The sequence below is a fragment of the Podarcis cretensis genome (genome assembly GCF_951804945.1).
Source record: "Podarcis cretensis genome assembly, chromosome: 14".
NCBI classification, from domain to species: Eukaryota; Metazoa; Chordata; class Lepidosauria; order Squamata; family Lacertidae; genus Podarcis; species Podarcis cretensis.
Window position 1 is genome coordinate 46,449,554 of NC_137183.1, and position 21,337 is coordinate 46,470,890.

The 21,337-nt window shown below is 47.2% G+C and overlaps 1 protein-coding gene and 1 long non-coding RNA gene across 2 annotated transcripts in view; one reads left to right on the forward strand and one right to left on the reverse strand.

The window, feature by feature from the left end:
* Window positions 1–3,285, forward strand: part of PARN (poly(A)-specific ribonuclease) — a 48,698-nt gene extending 45,413 nt beyond the window's left edge. Inside the window, exon 24 of the mRNA XM_079953818.1 lies at window positions 2,326–3,285. Coding sequence (XP_079809944.1) covers window positions 2,326–2,378 — 53 coding nt within the window. The 3' untranslated portion in view covers window positions 2,379–3,285. The remainder of the gene's footprint in view (window positions 1–2,325) is intronic.
* A 12,473-nt stretch (window positions 3,286–15,758) lies between these two features.
* On the reverse strand, window positions 15,759–20,999 carry LOC307203337. Its single transcript, XR_013833157.1, has 2 exons — window positions 18,667–20,999; window positions 15,759–18,274 (listed from the first exon to the last, which is right to left on the reverse strand). It is a non-coding gene; the product is annotated as an uncharacterized lncRNA (long non-coding RNA).
* Window positions 21,000–21,337: the final 338 nt, after the last annotated feature.

Consider the following 21,337-nt stretch of genomic DNA (forward strand, 5'->3'; position numbering starts at 1 on the left):
TTTTTATTGGAAAAGATGTTTAACAGTTTTTGCAATTCTAAATTCCAAAACACCTCAATTTTCTTGCATTGCCACCACATATGGTAGAAAGTGCCTGATTTTTCTCCACATCTCCAGCAGTCGCCTAGGACACCTTTGTGCTCATTATGCACAAGCAAACTGCAAGTAAATGGGAGAATAATTCAAGCTGTCCACATGTGACTGAATAGCAGGCCTCTTTGTACCGAAGGGCTTGTAAACGTCCCAATTATTGCACTCTGCTCCATGTGAGGCTACCGTTGCACCACATCTGGAAGCTCCAGCTGCTACAAAATGCTGAAGCTAGACTATTGATAGGGACAGGATATTGCCAGCACATAACCCAGGAGTTTACAAGCTTGCCTTGAGTGTCCAGATGTTACCAGGTCAGGTTCAGTTTCCTGTATTTATTGACAAGGCCCTTAGCAACTTGGAGCCAGCCGATCCCTTATATGGTCACTAAGATATTGGGACAGTCTCTGTTGGTCGTCCCCCATGGCTCAGATACGCAGCTCATATCGACTAGAAGCCATGTTTTCACCATAGTGACCCTTGCCTGACCAAGATTAGATGGGCTCTGAGCTTCAGGCACATGATGACGACTTCCTTACTCCAGGTAGCGTTTGGAATTACTGTGTTATGATGAGTTTTTACGGTTTTATTCTCCGTGTGGTTTATTTTTATGTACACCGCTTTAAAAACGCTAATGACCATGTGGTTGTATTAGTGCTTGAAACTACAGCTCCTCAGTTATTTGAGCAGTCATACCCACATACTAAGTACTTGAATGCTGTCGCAGGCTGAGAAGCAGTTCCGACACCGGTGTGTTTTCCTTCCCTCCAGGCCTGTCAAACTGGCAAACCCAGGCCTGCCTTCTTACTACTGACAACCACCACCCTCCTCCTCCTTAGTCTCAGGGTTGCCTCCTGTAGGACTCTGCAGGGAGGACGATGGAGACAAAACTAGGATTCAGTGGTTCTGCCTATTGTTGGCTCTAGCGCCAACTGCTGTTGGCCTCCCTGTCTTCTGCTCTACCAGTCCCACTCAACCAGCTGCTGGGAGTTGTAGCCCAAAACACCAGGAGGGCAGCAGGTTTGAAAAGGCTGCTTTTAGTTATGGAGGCTCTGCATAGCTGCCCTGCGTGCCCCAAGTCACCCTTGACTAGAAGACTTCTTTTGATACCCAAAGGGCAGCGGCCATGACAGCCAAAGCCAACCTTGGTCCGTAACCTCACGTTAAAGTTTATTTCTGTGCCGCTTTTTGGCTCAATGAGGCCCCGACACCCTTCCAAATTACCTTGTTTGAGACTCAGCTTTATTTATTTATTGGGTCTATATACCAATTGCTTGCCAAGGCTCCCAAAGCAGCTTGCAATGTAAGCACTATAAAAAAAAATAGAGTGGTACCTCGGTTTTCAAACGTCTCCGTTGACAAACATTTCGGAACCTGGACGCCGTAAACCCGGAAGTAAATGCTTCCATTTTTGAACGGCTTCCGCTGAGTTTTTCTCAATTAAATTTGCAAACCGCCCTTTGCACCTTGGTTTTCAAACATTTCAGAAATCGAACGGTCTTCCAGAACAGATTACGTTTGAAAACCGAGGTGCCACTTAGTATTTTATTTGACAGAGTCTTCTGACAGTCCATGAGCTCCCTGGCCTTGGTCCTTCCTCGGGATCCTTGCACAGCCATGAGCAGAGTCTGCTCTTTCGCTTTGACACATGAGACCATAGAATTGTCGTTGAAAGGGACCATGAGGATCATCTAGTCCAGCGGTTCTCAACCTGTGGGTCCCCAGATGTTGTTGGACCACAACTCCCATCATCCCTGAGCCAATGCAGTGTAGTGGTTAAGAGCGGTGGACTCGTAATCTGGTGAACTGGGTTTGCGTCTCCGCTCCTCCACATGCAGCTGCTGGGTGACCTTGGGCCAGTCACACTTCTCTGAAGTCTCTCAGCCCCACTCACCTCACAGAGTGTTTTTTGTGGGCGAGGAAGGGAAAGGAGAATGTTAGCCGCTTTGAGACTCCTTCGGGTAGTGATAAAGCGGGATATCAAATCCAGACTCTTCTCTTCTTCTCTGGTCTTGCTAGCTAGGGGTGATGGGAGTTGTAGTTCAACAACATCTGGGGACCCACAGGTCGAGAAAGGCTGATGTAGTCCAACTCCCTGGACTACAGGAATCTTTTGCCGAACTCAGGACTCGAACTTGACAACCATGGGATTAAGAATCTCGTGCTCTTGCCAGCTGAGCTATCCCAGCTCTTAGGATGCTCTCCATAACCACTGCGTCATGTGCTTTCCTCCAGAAGACCTCCAGGCCCCTCCCACCCGGCTTTTCGACGTTCCAGACACGTGGTAGCATCCGGCCACGACATCAGCGCGAAGCAGACTCCCGGTTCGGAAGAATCTGCAGCCCCTCGCACCTCGGCCGGGCTGCCCTTTATTTTAAAACGAAGTGGGGGGGGGCGTTTATATAATATACACAAATAAAAAGCAGGATGTCTCTCAGCAATCCGTTTAATTTTTTTTAATTAAAAAAAACCCCTACGGAACAATCATGCTGCCGCCACTCCCCCTCCTTCGTACATGTGTGCGTGTAACACGTCGGTTTTGTTCCTTAACCTGAAATCTTACTTTTTGCTCGTCGTAAATGTTAGAAGACTGAGTGTTTGGTATTGATCACCTTTAAACGGCATGTACCCTGTGAAATTTGCAAAAAGAAGAACCTGTGTGTGTTGTAACTTTGCTCCGCTGCTCCATCGGGGGGGGGGGGGGGCAGTTTATACGCAAGTTGTCTTTAGTCCAGATTTTCACCTGTTGTTGCTACTTGGCCAGTAACAAAATGCTTTCAGCCACTTGACTCCCTTTCATTCCTCTCTTGCTAGGATCTGCACCCCCCACCCACCCCTTTTCCTCCCCCAGCCCCTTAAATTAACATCCTTTGTCTTGTCTCTTTTTTTTTAGGGGGGGACACACTATTTTCCTCAACCTCACCTTTCGTTCGGGAAGTATTTGAGTGTTATATAGAGGTGGGAGGGGGGTTATCCTTTTCCGGCTCCCTTTTCCCCTTAACTTTGTGGGTTGTACAAATGGAAACCTGCGACATTAACCAGCCTTAGTTTAAAATACGAAACAAAAGATCTGCTTTGGTAGATTTCATAAACTTGGTTTGATATTTAACATTTTTGTATCATGGAAATGAGAATATGGGGGGTGGGGAATGTATTTCCATAAAGTGAAAATTAAAGATTTTTTTTTTCTTAGGACTTGGGTCTCTCTGTGTGTGCTTTTAAAAAACAATTTTGAATCAGAACAACCTTTTATTTGCATCAGCCACTAGCCATAGCAATAAAATAAGAATACAATGTACTGAAGAAAGAAGTAAAAACCTAACTATACAAATTACATTCTGCAGGTTTACAAAAAAACAATGTTCTTGTTCTCCCCACCTTGCACAAAAAACCCAAACCATTTTAGAGTTAATAAGGATTGTAGCACAAGCTGTAGAGGAGGGAACAGGTTTTCCCAGCCAGATTTTTTTTTTTTAAAAAAAAGTTCCAGTTGCTTGTTGATCAATGAGAGCAACCTCAGATGAAGACTGCGCTGAATCTTTTCTATCACCCATTCGCCTTGTTCAAATCATGGGTTTGAGAAAGAGGCCTGCGACATAGTCTCACACTATTCATGGCCACTTGGAAGGGGACTGATCCGGCTGGAGTGACAGCAGAAGGCTGGGGAACCCTGAGCTTCCAGAGATTGTTGGACTCCCAACTCCCATCAGCCCCAACCAACATGGCGAATGGGATGATGGGAGATCGTAGCTGATGAAGGGCCAAATGTCCCCAGCCCTGAACTTAATGCCTCTCCACAGTCTTTGCAACATGGAGCCCACCAACTGTTACCGGACTCCATGGTGATTGGCTGGGCTGCTGGGAGCTGGAATCTGGCAGCATCCAGAGAGGCATTAGGTGGGATCTCCCCGCTTTTCCAAGATGTGCTGCCGTTGAGCTTCTTGTGCTTGCCGATCAGAAGGTTGGCAGCTGGAATCCCCATGACGGGGTGAGCTCTTGTTGCTCTGTCCCAGCTCCTGCCAACCTAGCAGTTCTAAAGCACACCAGTGCAAGTAGATAAATAGGTACTGCTCCGGCGGGAAGCTAAACTGTGTTTCTGTGCGCTCTGGTTTCCATCACAGTGTCCCGTTACGCCAGAAGCGGTTTAGTTCTGCTGGCCGCATGACCCGGAAAGCTGTCTGTGGACAAACACCAGCTCCCTCGGCCTGAAAGCGAGTTGAGCGCAGCAACCCCATAGTCACCTTTGACTGGACTTGCTTGTGGCCTTTGTCGTGGTTTTCAGGAAATCCTTGCTTACTGCCGCCGAACGCTGCGCTCTCTCCGTGAGCCGTGACAAAGGCAAACTGCTCGGCTCCCCTGCTCTCCCCGCCCCTGGGCAGCGAGAGAATAAATATGGAATTTGCTTGCATATTTGTTCTACAAAGCTTCTGGCCTCGGCCGGCTCTCGACGTCTGCCAGATGAACAGATGTTTTGGCTGTAGAGGATCCCACCGCAAACTGCGCGGCTCCTTGCTGCAAAGGCGGTTTTGTTTAAGCGAAGACAGAAGTGTCCTCGTGTAGGCTGACGGTTCTGGCTCCAGGCTAGAATCAAAAGTGACGTTCCGTTTCCCGTGCGCGCGCACGCGCATACCCACACACCCAAAACAGAAGCATTGCTCTCCAGCTGCAGCGCTGGCCCAGGCACTTGGGCACCCGGGATGCAATTTCCCGTACCCTAAAAAAAATAAAGAGTCTGGCCACACAGCCCAAAAGTACTGCAAAGAGTTAGGTGGCTTTTGGAGCCCACCAGAACAGCTAGACATCAAGTTAAAAAAAGGTAAAGGGACCCCTGACCATTAGGTCCAGTCGTGACCGACTCTGGGGTTGTGGTGCTCATCTCGCTTTACTGGCAAAGGGAGCCGGCGTACAGCTTCCGGGTCATGTGGCCAGCATGACTAAGCCACTTCTGGCGAACCAGAGCAGCACATGGAAACGCCGTTTACCTTCCCGCTGGAGCAGTACCTATTTATCTACTTGCACTTTGACCTGCTTTCGAATTGCTAGGTGGGCAGGAGCAGGGACCTAGCAACGGGAGCTCACCCCGTCGCGGGGATTCAAACCGCTGACCTTCTGATCGGCAAGTACTAGGCTCTGTGGTTTAACCCACAGCGCCACCTGCGTCCCTAGACATCAAGTACATCATGGCAATGTTGGGAATCTTTTTCCAGGCCGGGGGCTGGCATAGACTGGTTGGATACAGAGGAATGGTGGGAGGTACCAGCTGAGGAACCCCTAAGGCAGCCTTTCTCAACCTGTGCGTCCCCAGATGTTGTTGAACTACAACTCCCATCAGCCCTAGCTAGCAAGGCCAGAGCTCAGGGATGATGGGAGTTGTAGTCCAACAACATCTGGGGACCCACAGGTTGAGTGCTGCCCTAAGAAGGCTCAGAGCCCAGGGATTGGGAGTGGGATGACAATGAGTGGTCAGAGGGAGAAGAGAGAGAACCCTGGGAAGAGCGAGGTGTCAGAAGCTGAAGGGGGAACAGGGCTCAGTGAGCAGGGAGAGCCTGTGGCAGAGAGCAGTCCAGAATCCGAGGCAGAAGCAGAGGCTGGAGGGGAGCAGGGCCAAGAGGCAGAGATTAGGCAAGCTGCTAAAAAAGTAAATGGGTGTCCCCCTTCTGCGGCAACCAGCTTCCCTCCCTGCCAGTCTTCCAGAAGAGGTAAAGAAGGCAAAGCAAAGACAATCAAGGCCGGGGGTGGAGCCTGAGGACACCGCTGGCATCCATCTCTCGACCAAGTCAAACTGCTGCCAATACTTATCTTTTAGGTATTGCATGTGCACAGATCCAGCGCATGCTTAAGGCAACCATTTGGCACGCGGCAAGAACGGTTTATTGAGCGGCAGCCCGAATTGGAAGCATTTATCCACCGCCACCCACATTCTGCAGAGCGAAGGAGCTAATTTACGTTAGTAATTACAAGAGCTGAACAGAACAGAGCAGTTAATTAGAAGATGATCGGGCGATGCTGAAGCCAGGCAAGATGCAGAACAAGCTGAAGCAGATGGCATTTTTTAATTTTATTTTTGGAGCCTGCTGGATCAGGCCAAACGGGGGGCCCTCATCCTGTTCTTAACAATGGCCAACAAGATTGCCCCCTAGGGAGGCCCACAAGCAGGAACTGAGTCCTCCAAGTGGATTCAGAACAGGCATAGACTAAGCTATCTAGAAAGATGGCCTGTCTTATCACGTGTGTTTACTGCTCTGGGCTGCGTTGGGAAGGCGGCTGGGATATTTTAGTATTATCATTTAATAGAATAGATATTCTACGCTTGTAAGCTGCGCCAGGGATGCGGAACCGAAGAGGTGCAGTGCAAAGTTTAGAAGCAAATAAGCAAAGCCGCTGGGCCCTTCCAAACTGTGCCCAAATCCTCAGTGTGCACCAGTTCCTCATCACTTTACTGCTGATTAGGGTGAAAATATTTTCCTTTTCAACAATGCCCTTAGCAGTGAATGAAATGGGAGTGGGGGAGAGAGGGAGGCTCAGGAAAGCCAGCCAAAGCAAAGTCTGAAGTTTGCCTTGTTATTTGTGCTATGTAGCCACTATAAAATGCAGCTGCTAAAATGGGAGCAAGGCAGCCTCCAGAAGTCACTGGACTCCAACTCCCATCAGCCCTCTCTGTTGGCCACGCTGGGCTGGGATGGATGGGAGCTGGGGTTCACCAAGATGTGGGTGCACACGGTTGAAGAACATGACCCTGGACTCCCTAGATCAGGCACAAACAAACTCGGCCCTCCAGATGTTTTGGGACTACAACTCCCATGATCCCTAGCTAACAGGACCAGTGGTCAGGGATGGTGGGAATTGTAGTCCCAAAACATCTGGAGGGCCAAGTTTGCCTATGCCTGCCCTAGATGGTGGGCAAGGCTGATCTACAAGTCTGAAGGTCCCTCCAGACTAGGGCTGGGCAATATAATGTTAAATCCTCCCAAACCAGTTTGAAGTCCACAGCGTGATATCGGTTTCAAATTTTTTTACCTGGCGATATATCCCAACTCATGATATGTTTGCATGTGTGTGCTATGCAAAAACCAGAATGGGGGAAAAACCATTAAGCCAACTACTGTCTCTACATAGCTCCATTCTTATTTCAGACATTCTGATATATCGGTATATCGGGATGTTTAGTTGGTGATATATCATGATGTTGAAAACCAGTTCTCACCTAGCCCTACTCCAGACTGGTCTGTGCATGTGTCCTGCAACATGTCAAAGATGCAATAAAAGGGACCCCTGACCATTAGGTCCAGTCGCGGACGACTCTGGGGTTGCGGCGCTCATCTCGTTCTATAGGCCAAGGGAGCCAGCGTACAGCTTCCAGGTCATGTGGCCAGCATGACTAAGCGGCCTCTGGTGAACGAGAGCAGCGCACGGAAACGCCGTTTACCTTCCTGTCAGACCGGTACCTATTTATCTACTTGCACTTTGACGTGCTTTCGAACTTCTAGGTTGGCAGGAGCAGGGACCGAGCAACAGGAGCTCACCCCATCGCGGAGATTTGAACCGCCGACCTTCTGATCAGCAAGTCCTAGGCCCTGTGGTTTAATCCACAGCGCCACCCGCGTCCCGACCAAAGATGCAATAATAGTGCATTAATGGTAAATTTATTCTGGGCTGTCCATGTATCGTCTAAGCTTTATTGCTTCTTCTGCAATGTTCCCTGCAACATTTCTGCTTTACTGACGTTGGGGGCAGCTTGGCACTACAGCGCAACAAAAAAGACACAAGCAGTTTCTCCTAATGCAAATGCTCTTTTCACTGACGCATGCATATCTATTTACACTTTCCCCAAAATATTTGCATCCTTGTAAGCATTCTCTGGCTTTAGAGCTGCACTGCAGAATTTGTGTGACTTTCAAAGGATGGCTCCTCTTTAAATTGGAACAGAATTGAATTCCTTGCCGCCGCCCCCATCCCTTCAAAGCTTTGCATGGCTTCAGTGCAGATTCCCTTGCCAAGGTAAGGGCAGTGCCAGATTTACATATAAGCTAAACAAGCTATAACTTAGGGCCCCTCTCTCTTGGGGGCCCCCAAAAAATTTAAAGGGGGGAAAAACTGGATGTACATTTCCAAAATAGAAGATAAAAACCAAATAAAATAAAACCTACATACAGCAACAGTGTTTTGTGTTGTGTAGGCTCCTATGATGCAAGTCATGGGCCCCGCCTGCTAGCCTGCTCCCTAAATATCACTGGTTTGCTCCTTTCTGTATATAGGGTGCCTACGTTCTGCATGGACTGGTTGCATGGCAACATGTGCAAATGGCTTGAGATACCTATTAGGTCCATAAATTACCATATAGCATATATTCAACACAAAAAAACATTTGTTGTTGTCAAAGGACAGTTGGACATATAAAGGGCCCCATTACCTTCAGCGGCGTAGGGCCTCATCAAACCTAAATCCGGCCCTGGGTAAGGGTCACAGCCATCGCTCTGCCACTTTAACCTCTAGCTCCGCAAACCAGGGGCATTATGCCCGCAGTGGACTGCCCACTAGGCAATGCAGCCTTCAGGCTGGGAAAGCTTCCTCAGCCCTGCTGTACATATTACCATATGTATGAATATAAGCCACACTATTTCCCCAAATTCAGACCGTGCGGCTTAAATTCGCGACGTTACAAAACGGGCTTTTACAATATCGCTGCTGAAACAGACATGCGGTAAAACGGACCCAAAAAAACCTTTTTATTGCCGATTTGCAAGCTTAAGGCTGTTTATCCCACTTGTGGGTCCTCTCTGGTACCCATAGGAATTTCTTATACATTTGCCATTTAAAGGTGTGAGTGCCTGCGGAATTGTAGCAATTGAATAGCAATTTGCAATTTTAGCAATTGTAACTTTTTGGGTAATCTCTCCCCCCCCCCACCTAGAATTTTAAAGGTGTGGATTATTTGTGGGTGCAACTTATATTCAGGCCAATACAGTACTTACTACAAAGAATGGAGGTAGATGGAGGTAGAAACTGTCTCTGGTGCCTTGTTACACTTCCGTTTCTACGGGGATATAAGCTCAGTATTTATTACACCTGCTATGCAAAAATCTCCAAATGAATCCGAACTTCAGTGTCTAAAATTCCTGGTAGAGGACAAGGATCCTGAGATCACGTTAAGGATAGCCAAATTCTGTGCGATTGCCATAAAACTTAGGGAACAAGCTGTGCTATCATCATGATTAAGGCCTTAAACGATAATTTTAGGTTATATTTTAGTGACTAAGTTTTAATTTATATATTTTTTAAACTGTTGCTATACAGTCATACATCGGGTTAAATATGCTTCGAGTTGAGCGTGTTCGAGTTGCACTCCTTGGCAACCCGGAAGTAATGGAGCACATTACTTCCGGGTTTCGCCGCTTACGCAGACACTCAAAATGACGTCACGCGCATGCGCAGAAGCATCAAAAAGCAACGCATGTGTGCAGACACACCGTCGCTAGTTATGTTTACCTCTAGATACGAACGGGGCTCCAGAACGGATCCCATTCGTATCTAGAGGTACCACTGTATCTGTTTTGTCCCTGCTATACCTAATTGCAAATTCAAATGTATCCTTAACGTGTTTTATGACTTCCTTGATATTGTATGTGAGCTGGAACTGGTCTGTGACCGAAGTAATAAACTCATTCATACAGTACTCACTACAAAGAAAGTCCCGGCTTGTTCAATGGCGTTTATTCCCAGGCTGGTATGCCCAGGCCTGCTGTCAGATTCGGAACAAAACGCATCATGTATTTTGGCCTGCAGTCAGCTCAGCTCTCGGCTATGGCAAGGCTCCCAGACCGCTTGGGCTGTTGTCCCGTGTTTGCTTCCTAATGGGTTTCAAAGATCAAGAGCGCTCGGAGCGTTTGCTCGCCATCTACCTGCTTTTCCCCAAGGGTGTCATCACCCAGAAACTCCCAGGGCAAGGCGTTCCTGAATGCGCCAAACGGCAGCAAAGATGAATGTGCCAGGCATTTAGACAATGCGTGCAATCCACAGGACCTTCCCCAAGCATTTGGCATTTCAGGCTATGCTCAGTTTCCTTCATGGCTGGGTCACAGCACACGCTGCTGCGGGAAACTGTGTGCACGGCTACCACTTTTATGAAGTGTTGTAAACAAAAATCTGCCCTTTTTCCCTTATGGGGTATCCAAGAGCCCATATAGAGTCCTATTGGTAGGAGAAAATAACAGGCCAACCAGAGAATATTGAGAAGCAAAGCAGCTAGTAAGCCTAGGTCTTTATTGATCTGTTGCAACAGGGTGCTCCCCTCACACGCAGGAAAGGAGGCAGAACCCAGAACAAAGGTGTGCCTGCTCTTATACAGAAATTTTAAATTCCCTGCCCTAGAGCTCAAGACCACCCCTCCATACATCATACATACATCACAGAAGGGGTGTAGCCCAAGACCACATCCCAGATACATCATACCTACATCACAGAAAAGGGGGTCTACAGCAGAAATCTGAGTGCGTTGTTTATCTCCTCTGACAGGTTACCTGATAATGCTCACTGGATTGGATACCCTGGGGAGCCTGGCCAGTCTTTTGTAATGATAAATATTTAGTTCCTGAGCCAGGTCACAGGCTCACCCTATTCAAACACAGACATACCCTTAAGGCAGGATTTGTGAAGGAAAAGACAATGGAAAAGACCATTTTCCTTTGACCTTGCAGAGAAATCATTTGGTCAGTTTGGTAAAACAAAAACAGTCACAGTTCGGTCTTCCTGTGTCATGTGCTGATCTATGTAGACACTTGGTTGGTACATTTATGAACATTTATTATATATCTAAGACCTTAAAATTCTTATCACAAAAGCAAGCTCCCCCTTCAATGCTATTGCTTTTGTATTGTGCTAATGCACAACTGCAAAAGGGACGCAGGTGGCGCTGTGGGTAAAAACCTCAGCGCCTAGGGCTTGCCGATCGAAAGGTCGGCGGTTCGAATCCCTGCGGCGGGGTGCGCTCCCGTCGTTCGGTCCCAGCGCCTGCCAACCTAGCAGTTCGAAAGCACCTCCGGGTGCAAGTAGATAAATAGGGACCGCTTACAAGCGGGAAGGTAAACGGCGTTTCCGTGTGCGGCTCTGGCTCTGGCTCTGGCTCTGGCCAGAGCAGCTTCGTCACGCTGGCCACGTGACCCGGAAGTGTCTCCGAACAGCGCTGGCCCCCGGCCTCTTGAGTGAGATGGGCGCACCAACCCCAGAGTCTGGCAAGACTGGCCCGTATGGGCAGGGGTACCTTTACCTTTACCTTTAATGCACAACTGCACCTTAGGCTCCCAGGAGAATCAGAAGAGCTGGCTGGATCAGAAGAAGGGCCCATCTAATTCAGCATCCTGCTTCGTCTCCACCTCCCATTTGGCCTCCTTGCCTCTCACCCCACCAAACCCCACCAACACTGATGGAATCACCACCACTCGCAGCAAGCCAAGTCCTCTGGGTGACAGCTAAACCTTGTGGGAAAATTCAGGGCTTCATTCATCCCCACAGTATACTCCAGAGAAGCAGGCTGTTCTCTATGACCTGCATCCCCATGCCTTCCAAAGAGGACGGGCTTCTCTCTCTCCTGACTGGGCCAGGAGTGCAGGAGAACAAGGGCAGCATTCCAGAAAGAGCAGGCAGACAAAAGTCTTCCTCCCTCTCTCATAACACGTCCAGGGCCGATGCTGAATGTTGGACGATTGGGGAGAGATAAAAGGAAGTATTTCTTCACGCAGTGCATAGTTAAACAGGGGGCGGTGATGGTGTCCAACCTGGGTGTGTTATAAGAATTTAGGGACTCAAATATATAAATTAAATGTTCATAAATTTACAAGGCAAACACATTCAGTGATACCTCAGGTTAAGTACTTAATTCGTTCCGGAAGTCCGTTCTTAACCTGAAACTGTTCTTAACCTGAAGCACCACTTTAGCTAATGGGGCCTCCTGCTGCCGCCGCGCTGCCGGAGCCCAATTTCTGCTCTTATCCTGAAGCAAAGTTCTTAACCTGGAGCACTATTTCTGGGTTAGCGGAGTCTGTAACCTGAAGCGTATGTGTCAGAGCTGCCCAAGGTCCCAGCTCACAAAGGACCAACGCCAGCTCTTGCTATATACAAAAGTCTTTATTAAGGTTCAGTTTCGATTTCAAAGCCGTGGCGCGCAGCTCTACGTCTTAACTCTAGACCGCTGAAGTTCCGTCTGAATCTCCTCCCCCCAGACACCAGTTCAAGACCCTAGCCTTGCTCCACCTCCTCCTCTGCTCCTTTCTCCTCTGGGTCCATCTGCCCGCTGGGCTGTCGCCCTTTCTGGACTCTTCCGATGCTGATTCCCCGGATTCTTCCCCCTGCTTCCGGCGTGCTTTAGGACTTGGCTCCCAATCCAAGCTCCCTGCTGTCCCGCGCGCCTGTACATTTGAACTTGGCGCGCGCGCCCAGCCGGCAACCTTCCTCCTGACCGTTACACTGCTCCTGTCACTGCTTCCCCCTTCGGGGGGGCTAGCTGGGTCTGACTCCCCCCCCCCGTTCCCTCACTCAGCGATAGGGGCGTGGTCAGCCCTGACTCATCTTCTCTCCCCACTGGAGGGGAAGCCGGCCCTGACACGTGGGACTCTTCCCCCCCCCCCGCTACGCTCTGGTGGGGAAGCTGGTCCCGATCTCCAGCTGCTGCTTTGGGAGTCGCCGCTGGCCCCTTGCTTCTGGTGCGTCCCTCCCGGGACCTCCCTTGCCCTGGCCATCGGTGCCCCCTTCTGGGAATCTTCCGAATCGCTGGAGAAGCTCATGGAATCTCTCGGCCCACTGTCATATTCTCCTACGCTGCCCTCAGATTGTTCCCCTTCGCTCTCCGCCTCCTCTCTCCCCTGTGCCTCTGCTCCCGAACCCCTGACAGTATGTAACCTGAAGTGTATGTAACCCGAGGTACCACTGTACATAAGTATATAAACCACGTGTCTGAAATAGTACAGAAGAGCAATCCTGAAACTATTTTGACTCTCCCAAATTGACCTCAAATGTTTCTCTGCACGGAGGAAGGAAATGGGAAAACCTTCCCAGTGTCATATTTACCATCGCAAAAGAATGGCCGGGCTGCCAAAGTAAAGCAATCACTTGCCATTGTCAGGTATCCTGGCACACAGGATTTCTGTTGTAGACCGTCTCCTCCTGTGATGTTGTTAGGAGCTCATCCTACACTTGAGTAGAACTCTGGCAGAGACACATGCCTGACTGGCATGTTCTCTCCCTCCTGGTCGATCGTTCGGGAGCGTCAAAAGCTTTCTTCAGCCCGAACATTACAGCGACTGATGCCAACAGACATCGGCACACTTAGGGATCCGCAGTGTCTTCGCAGCTTGCGTAACAGAACTCAGCAACTCAGCATTTTGGCTAATCCACTTTATTTACATATAAACACACACGGAGCACTGCAACATGGCTCCCTCTCTCTCTAGCATCAGGCAGCAAAGAGAAAAAGAACAAAGGACAATAGTCCCACTTGATAGTAACACAAACATCCTGTCTCCGTCACTTCCCACTTTGTGGAGCCAAAACATACACCGTCATGTGAAAGACAACAATCCCATGACTGCAATCACGGGGCAGGAATTCTAACAGTATGTATGATATGATGCTCTTCCGGCTTGTCAACATCCTCCTTAAATTGTGGTACCCAGAATTGGATGCAGCGTTCCAGGTGTGGTCTGACCAAGGCAGCATAGAGTGGATCAAAAGAGGATTACAGAGGTGCCCCGCAAGACGAACGCCTCGCAAGACGGAAAACCTGCTAGACGAAAGGGTTTTCCGTTTTGGAGGCGCTTCGCAAAACGAATTTCCCTATGGGCTTGCTTTGCAAGACGAAAATGTCTTGCGAGTTCCTGCGGTTTTTTTCTCCTTTCCCCCCCTTTTTCGAAGCCGCTAAGCCGCTTATCAGCTGATCCGATAAGCCGCTAAGCTGCTAAAAGCCGCTAAGCCGCTAATAGTGCTAATCCGCTAAGCCGTCAATGGGCTTGCTTCGCAAGACGAAAAAACCGCTAGACGAAGAGAATCGCGGAACGGATTCTTTTCGTCTTGCGAGGCACCACTGTATTAGACAAATGCACAGAGGAGAGGGTTATCCGTGGCTATTAACCATGACGGCTCTGATCTGCCTCCATATACCAATTTCTGTGTTCAGGTCCTACTTGTGAGTTTCTCACAGGCAGAGTCTGGTTGGACACCGAGAGAACAGGAAGCTGAACTAGATGGACCCTGGCCTGATCCAGCAGGACTCTTCTGATCATAGCTGTAAACTTTCCCCTTTTCTTCCGAGGAATCCTATTCGGAATAAGGGAATTCCCCTTTTAAAAAGGGAAACGTTGACAGCTATGCTTCTGATGTCTTTATGAGTTCTCGTAGCAACCAGCAGATACAGCACATGCTTGATTTAAGCACTGATCACAGCAAAAGGAGCCACTGGCAACTGGTTGCTCTGGCAAGCGGTCAGAATCCTGCTCAGATTCTAACATAAGCTGGCGATGTTCAGGGTATTTATTCCAAAGAGATGAATCACTGAGCTGTGAGAAAGAAGAAGAAAACACAAGTCATTGGCGCTTTTATCTAGATTTTTTTAAAAAAGAAGAAGAAAGGACACATTTTTTTAAACGAGATTCTTTTCAGCCCTTCACTGGATATTCAGGAAATTGCTGCACCTTCCAGAGTATTAATCACACACTGATGGGGTGCCAAAGATGTGAGGCAGGAATGCTGAGCAAACCAACCCGAGCTGAGGAATTCTGGAACGGGTTTGTAGGGGAAAGGGAAGAGGAAGGTGTGGGAGGATTAAACTCCCCTGCTCCTTCCAGCTGGGATCAGTTCCCCTCTCCAGAGGGAACCAACCTACTGAAGGCCATTAATCATTATGGCCTGAGACATCTCCCAGTCCTCAAGTCTAGAGCGAGGGAGATAAGACTGTCTTCCACCTCCCCAGATGTCTTCAGGGCCATTCAGTTGCCAGTCACAATCTGCAGGCTGCCAGCTTCTTTCTGAGCTTTCCAATGGGGAGATTCTATCTATCTATCTATCTATCTATCTATCTATCTATCTATCTATCTATATAATTTTTTACTCAAGAAAATCACCATTTTATAGTTCAAATCAGGGAAAATAAATACAGTAAATGGACAAAAGTACAAAGAACATGCATTACACGGGGAAAGGAAAGGAAGCCACGATCGGAGGTTGTAACAACGAAACTGACCAATCACCCTGCTAAATTCCAACCCCTACTTCACACATTAAACGCTCACTTCTGTCCAAGACTCAGGAAACACAGTGACAGGAAATGATACCGCCATTGGAGTGGCAACAGAACTGACAATTCACCATGCTAGAGAAGAAACTATTAAAAAAAAAGTTTCTTCTCCCGTTAGATTCACAACACTGGAGCCTTGTTCTCTGGCTTCCAAAGGCTAAACTACAGGTAACATTGCTGTTTTGCTATTAGCATCCAATCAGAATTGGGACATCTGTGAAAGGCAGAGAAGGCTGCTGCTGCTGTTTTTAAACCCTCTCCTCCTGTCTAAGGCACCCCAGAAACTTCTATTTAACAAAGAATGCTGCAGCACGATTGCTGACAGGAGTGAGGTCTTGTCACCATATAACACCTGTGCACAGAGATCAAGAAGAATCCTGAGAACTAGTCTGTTAATAAAATAATATTTATTAAAATTTTCAAGGATTACAAAAAGCAAAAGTAAAAACAATAACAATAACAATAACACCAGGCAAAAACAAAACAACACATCACAACAAGAGAAAAGAAAAAAGAAAACACAACTAATCTTCCCAACTTATTTTTCATTCACTTATTTCCTTGACCTCACACCTCCCTTTTTTGTATTCTAATTCAATTATCTATTTCAGCAAATCCTTTCCATCTTTTCTTATTTTTGTTCTGTAATTAATCTCAATATAATATAACTTTACTTTCCCTCCTTTCACCAATTTTTTCTTTTTCTTTTTTCTTCTTCCCTTAACCTTATTTTAACATTAAAACTAAAATGCTTGTGTGTGTTTAATTCCTTATAACATTTCTGCTAAATCCATAAAATATCAATCCATCATTTTTCTATCACTCATTAATTTTGCGATATTTCTATATATAAACTTTAAATTTTCCAATCTTCTTCCATCAACTCCTCTCCCTGGTTTCAGATTCTGCCAGTCCTTTCTGTCAATTCCGTTCCATCAACCTGGGGATCTTATGTCCGAGGCTCTTAACTCTTTTCCATGTCCCTTCCGCAGATCTTCTTCATATCCTTTAATACTAGTCTGTTAAGGGCAGTGTTTTTTTCTGAGGGTATGCAGGGGTACACATACCCCTAAACAATGGATATATATTTAAAATCTCAGCAGCATCACCCTCCAGCTTGATGCGGACAGAGGCCCCATGGGTGGAAATACAGGACCCCATGGGTGGAAATACACTGAAATACTGGACGGTTCTGTATTACTTAGGATGGGTGGCAACGCTATGTAACTGTTGCCCTCTCTTAACTCTGTGGACTTCGTCTGCATACCTCTGCTTGCTTGATCACTGGATAAGGAGGGCAGTCAGCAAAGGAAGAATGGGTACAAAAACTTACGGAATGTGCAGGAAAGGCGAAACTTACCAGAAGAATAAGAAATTAAGATAACAAACTTTTTTTAAATAAAAGAATGGAAATGGTTTGTTGAATATTTACAAAGCAAATATATACAGATGAATTGCAGACAGATAAAAACATTAGCAGGATTATTGTAATAACCTGCAGTTTCGTAAGTGAAAATAGGGACGTCCTAAGGAAAAGTGAGATGCTGTTTTGCAGGGATTGGCCAGGTATACAAAGCATTTTTACAGGGGAGTAATAAATTTACACACATTCTCTTAAAACACACCCTTGCCACGCACATGCACACGAACACAGCATATTCAAGCACTTTCTAAAGACAGATACAGTAAAGTAGACTTGCTTTGAGTCCGTTCCAGGAGGGCAATGCAAGAAAGCATGCTGATTTTGATTATTTATACATCGTTCTTAAAGGCACCGCCAGCAGAAACAAGAATGAAAGTCAGAGGAAAATAATATTAAAATGCAAGAAACAGAATCAGCACAGTAGCCTCAGCTGGCGTTCCCAACCCGAGATTGTCCAGTAGTTTTGGACTACAACTCACATCAGCCCCCTACCATCACAGCCATGATGCCTGAGGCTGATGGGAGTTGTAGTCCAAAGCATCTGGAGGGCCTCAGTTAAAGGAGATTGGCTTGAGCAAATCAAAAGGCCTGTGCCTTTGAGTTGAAATGGCATCCGAGTTGGCACCTGGCAATCTTCCCTCGGAAAAGCATTCCCAAGTCAGGGTGCTACAACAGATAAGGCCCTGTCACAAGTAGGGATGGGGGGGGAGAGAGAAATTCAATTCAGTGGTAAGACAAACTTACCAAACACACATTTTTCCAAAACAAATAGCAAATGAAAACACCGCCATCCTTCAAAATTGGCACTTCTCCAAATTTTGAAATTCAGTTCTCCAGCCAAGTAAGTAATGTGTATTTTAAAAGCCTTGGCTAGAGTAAAGCCTGCATATTAATGCATATACAGTGGTAACTCGGGTTAAGTACTTTATTCGTTCCGGAGGTCTGTTCTTAACTTGAAACTGTTCTTAACCTGAAGCACCACTTTAGCTAATGGGGCTTTCCGCTGCTGCTGCGCCACCGGAGCACAATTTCTGTTCTCATCCTGAAGCAAAGTTCTTAACCCGAGGTACTATTTCTGGGTTAGCGGAGTCTGTAAGCTGAAGCGTATGTAACCTGAAGCGTATGTAACCCGAGGTACCACTGTACTAATGAAAACAGCATACAAAAGTTATACGTGGTGGGAAAATATGTACATTAGGCAAAACTACATACAAAAATGTGTATAATGGATAGATTTGCATTAAAATGCCGATGCAGAACAAACTGATGCAGGAATGTGTAGAACTGAGCTCAAGATTGAAAAAATAAAAAAGTGAAACCAAATTTGTGTAGATTTACTCATCCGTAAACCACACGCCATATGCATCCCTCCTCATCCCAAACTATTGCTGGGGGGGGGGGGGCTGCAGAAAGGTCTTGACGTCAGGTCTCTACCTGCAGGACTGATGCCTCCTACAGGTCAAATCCATCTGTTCCCAACTCTTTAATGGTCCTTAATGGTGCCCCATTAAGGGACGCATTAATAGGGACGCAGGTGGCGCTGTGGGTTAAAGCCTCAGCGCCTAGGACTTGCCGATCGAAAGGTCGGCGGTTCGAATCCCTGCGGCGGGGTGCGCTCCCGCTGCTCGGTCCCAGCGCCTGCCAACCTAGCAGTTCGAAAGCACCTCCGGGTGCAAGTAGATAAATAGGGACCGCTTACCAACGGGAAGGTAAACGGCGTTTCCGTGTGCGGCTCTGGCTCGCCAGAGCAGCGATGTCACGCTGGCCACGTGACCCGGAAGTGTCTCAGGACAGCGCTGGCCCCTGGCCTCTTAAGTGAGATGGGCGCACAACCCCAGAGTCTGTCAAGACTGGCCCGTACAGGCAGGGGTACCTTTACCTTTACCTAATGGTGCCCCAAATCCACCACCTTGGGGGTCTGCCTCACCTTACCTCATGGTCGAGAGCATGCAGTTAGCAAGAGTCATAACCATGCAGTGATCTTCCATCATGGCTGAAATATGGCTCCATAAATAACACGGTCAAATATTTTAACAGCCCTTCACTAGATTAATGTACTATTGCCTTGAAATGACAACTTGAGTTTAAAATAATAGAGTGGGGGGGGGGGCAGAAATGCAGATTACTTTGGGCCAAGGCAAATACCATCTGGCTCAACAACTCCGTAAATATTTGAAGCCACACCCCGGACTAGAAAAATGGGGTGGAGGGTAGGAGGAGGAGAGCAAAAGCTGGTTTTCAGCCACAATATATAGAGCTCCTGATTAATTCTGAGTCACGGAGGAATCTTGGAATCCTGGGCTTCCTCTTTCTCGTGAAACACAATCCTCAATGAGGGCCTTCTCGGTAGTGGCGCCTGCCCTGTGGAACGCCCTCCCATCAGATGTCAAGGAAATAAGCAACTACAATGGTACCTCAGGTTAAGTACTTAATTCGTTCCAGAGGTCCGTTCTTAACCTGAAACTGTTCTTAACCTGAAGCACCACTTTAGCTAATGGGGCCTCCTGCTGCTGCCACGCCGCCGGAACACAATTTCTGTTCTCATCCTGAAGCAAAATTCTTAAGCTGAAGCACTATTTCTGGGTTAGCGGAGTCTGTAACCTGAAGCGTATGTAACCCGAGGTACCACTGTATCTTACTTTTAAAAGACATCTGAAGGCAGCCCTGTTTAGGGAGGTTTAGGGAATGTTTAGTGTTGTATTGTGTCTTTAACATTCGGTTGAGAGTCACCCAGAGTGGCTGGGGAAACCCAGCCAGATGGGTGGGGTATAAATAATAAATTATTATTATTATTATTATTATTATTATTATTACCTTACTACATCCGAGAGATTACAGAAGGGATAGAAAGAGCCACCAGCCATTATAGAAGGGAAACTGAAGATCTTCTAGTCCAAACCTCTGCAATGCAGGATTAAGCAGCTGTCCCACACAGGGATCGAACCTGCAACCTTGGCATTATGAGTACCAAGCTCTAACCAACTGAGCTATGCCAGAGCCAGGCCTAAGGGCTTCTGCATTCCCAGTGGGATTCTGGATTTAGAAGACCTTGCCCAAGAACACCTAAGGACTAAACTCAAAATTTGCTCCTTAGCTCTTGAAAGGTGGGGTCGGGAGGGAGGAGGAAAGGCAGGCAAAACTAATTTTTTCTTCACATGGCACATACAGTGGTACCTCGGGTTAACTTAATTCGTTCCGGAGGTCTGTACTTAACCTGAAACTGTTCTTAACCTGAAGCACCACTTTAGCTAATGGGGCCTCCTGCTGCTGCCGCGCTGCCGGAGCACGATTTCTATTCTCATCCTGAAGCAAAGTTCTTAACCTGAAGCGCTATTTCTGGGTTAGTGGAGTCTGTAACCTGAAGCGTCTGTAACCCGAGGTACCACTGTATAATGAAGGCGTCAGGCAAACTTCCCTAGGATTCTGGATGAGCCATTGGTCTGATCCTGCAAGCCTCTTCTGATGTTCCTGTGACAGCAAGGACCCTACCTTGGAAGATACAATCCCAGATCTCAGTGTGTGTCCTACTCATAGCTGTCAACTTTCAGATTTGAAAATAAGGAATCAGCAGCCTCACCTGTCCCGGGGACAGTCTACAGGATATCTAACAATCTGGGATAGCAACAGGATGCAGTGGGAAACGGCGCTGGAATAAGGGAATTTCCCGCCAAAAAAGGGAAGGTTGACAGCTATGATCCTGCCACCCACAGCCACAACAACCAGGTCCAAATTCCCTGCCGTATCTGGGTTTTTTTCCAAAGTCACCAATCAGCCCAAGATGGAGAGTGGTTAACAGGCCCCTTCCACACAGCCGCGCCTGTCAACTTAGCACACCAAAATATTTATCTGCTTGCTACAGTCAAACACGAGGCATTGGCTTTGGGCTCGACGAGCAAGCGGTCATCGAAAGAGATCCCGGCAACTTGCCCATAACGTTGCTTTTATTTTATTATTTTATAAAATTGCTATTCATTTTTCTTTTTCATTCATTACATACATCTCAAATCCTTAACATTTACTATGCATTCCTTCCTCCCCTTCCCTCCCAGGCTTCTCCCAACTCCGGCTTCTGGTCTGTTTCTCCTTTCACCCACTTTGCTACCTCCTGACAGAAAAAGTTACTAATAACATAACATCAAACCTAAAAACATAAAAGTAAAAGTAAGCACACCATAATCTTTCTCTTCTACACATTTTCTAATACAGATACGTGTGAATGTTTATTTAAATCCACACAACGTTGCTTTTAATTATGCTTTTCTTTCTGGGAAGAAAGTTCTAAGTTCAGGACGGGACTAACCGCCCAGGAACTCCCAGCAAAAGTCCCAGAAGCAGTCCTGTTTTGCCAAAGAAACAAATACTATGGACAAAACCCTTGTCAAACTGGGAAGGACCATGGCCTAGCGGTCATAGAATCATAGGATTGTAGAGTTAGGAGGGATCATTCAAGTCCAATCCCCTGCAAGGCAGGAATATTCAGCTGTCCCATTGAACCCGCAACCTTGGCGTTATCAGCACCATGCTCTAACCAACTGAGCTATCTG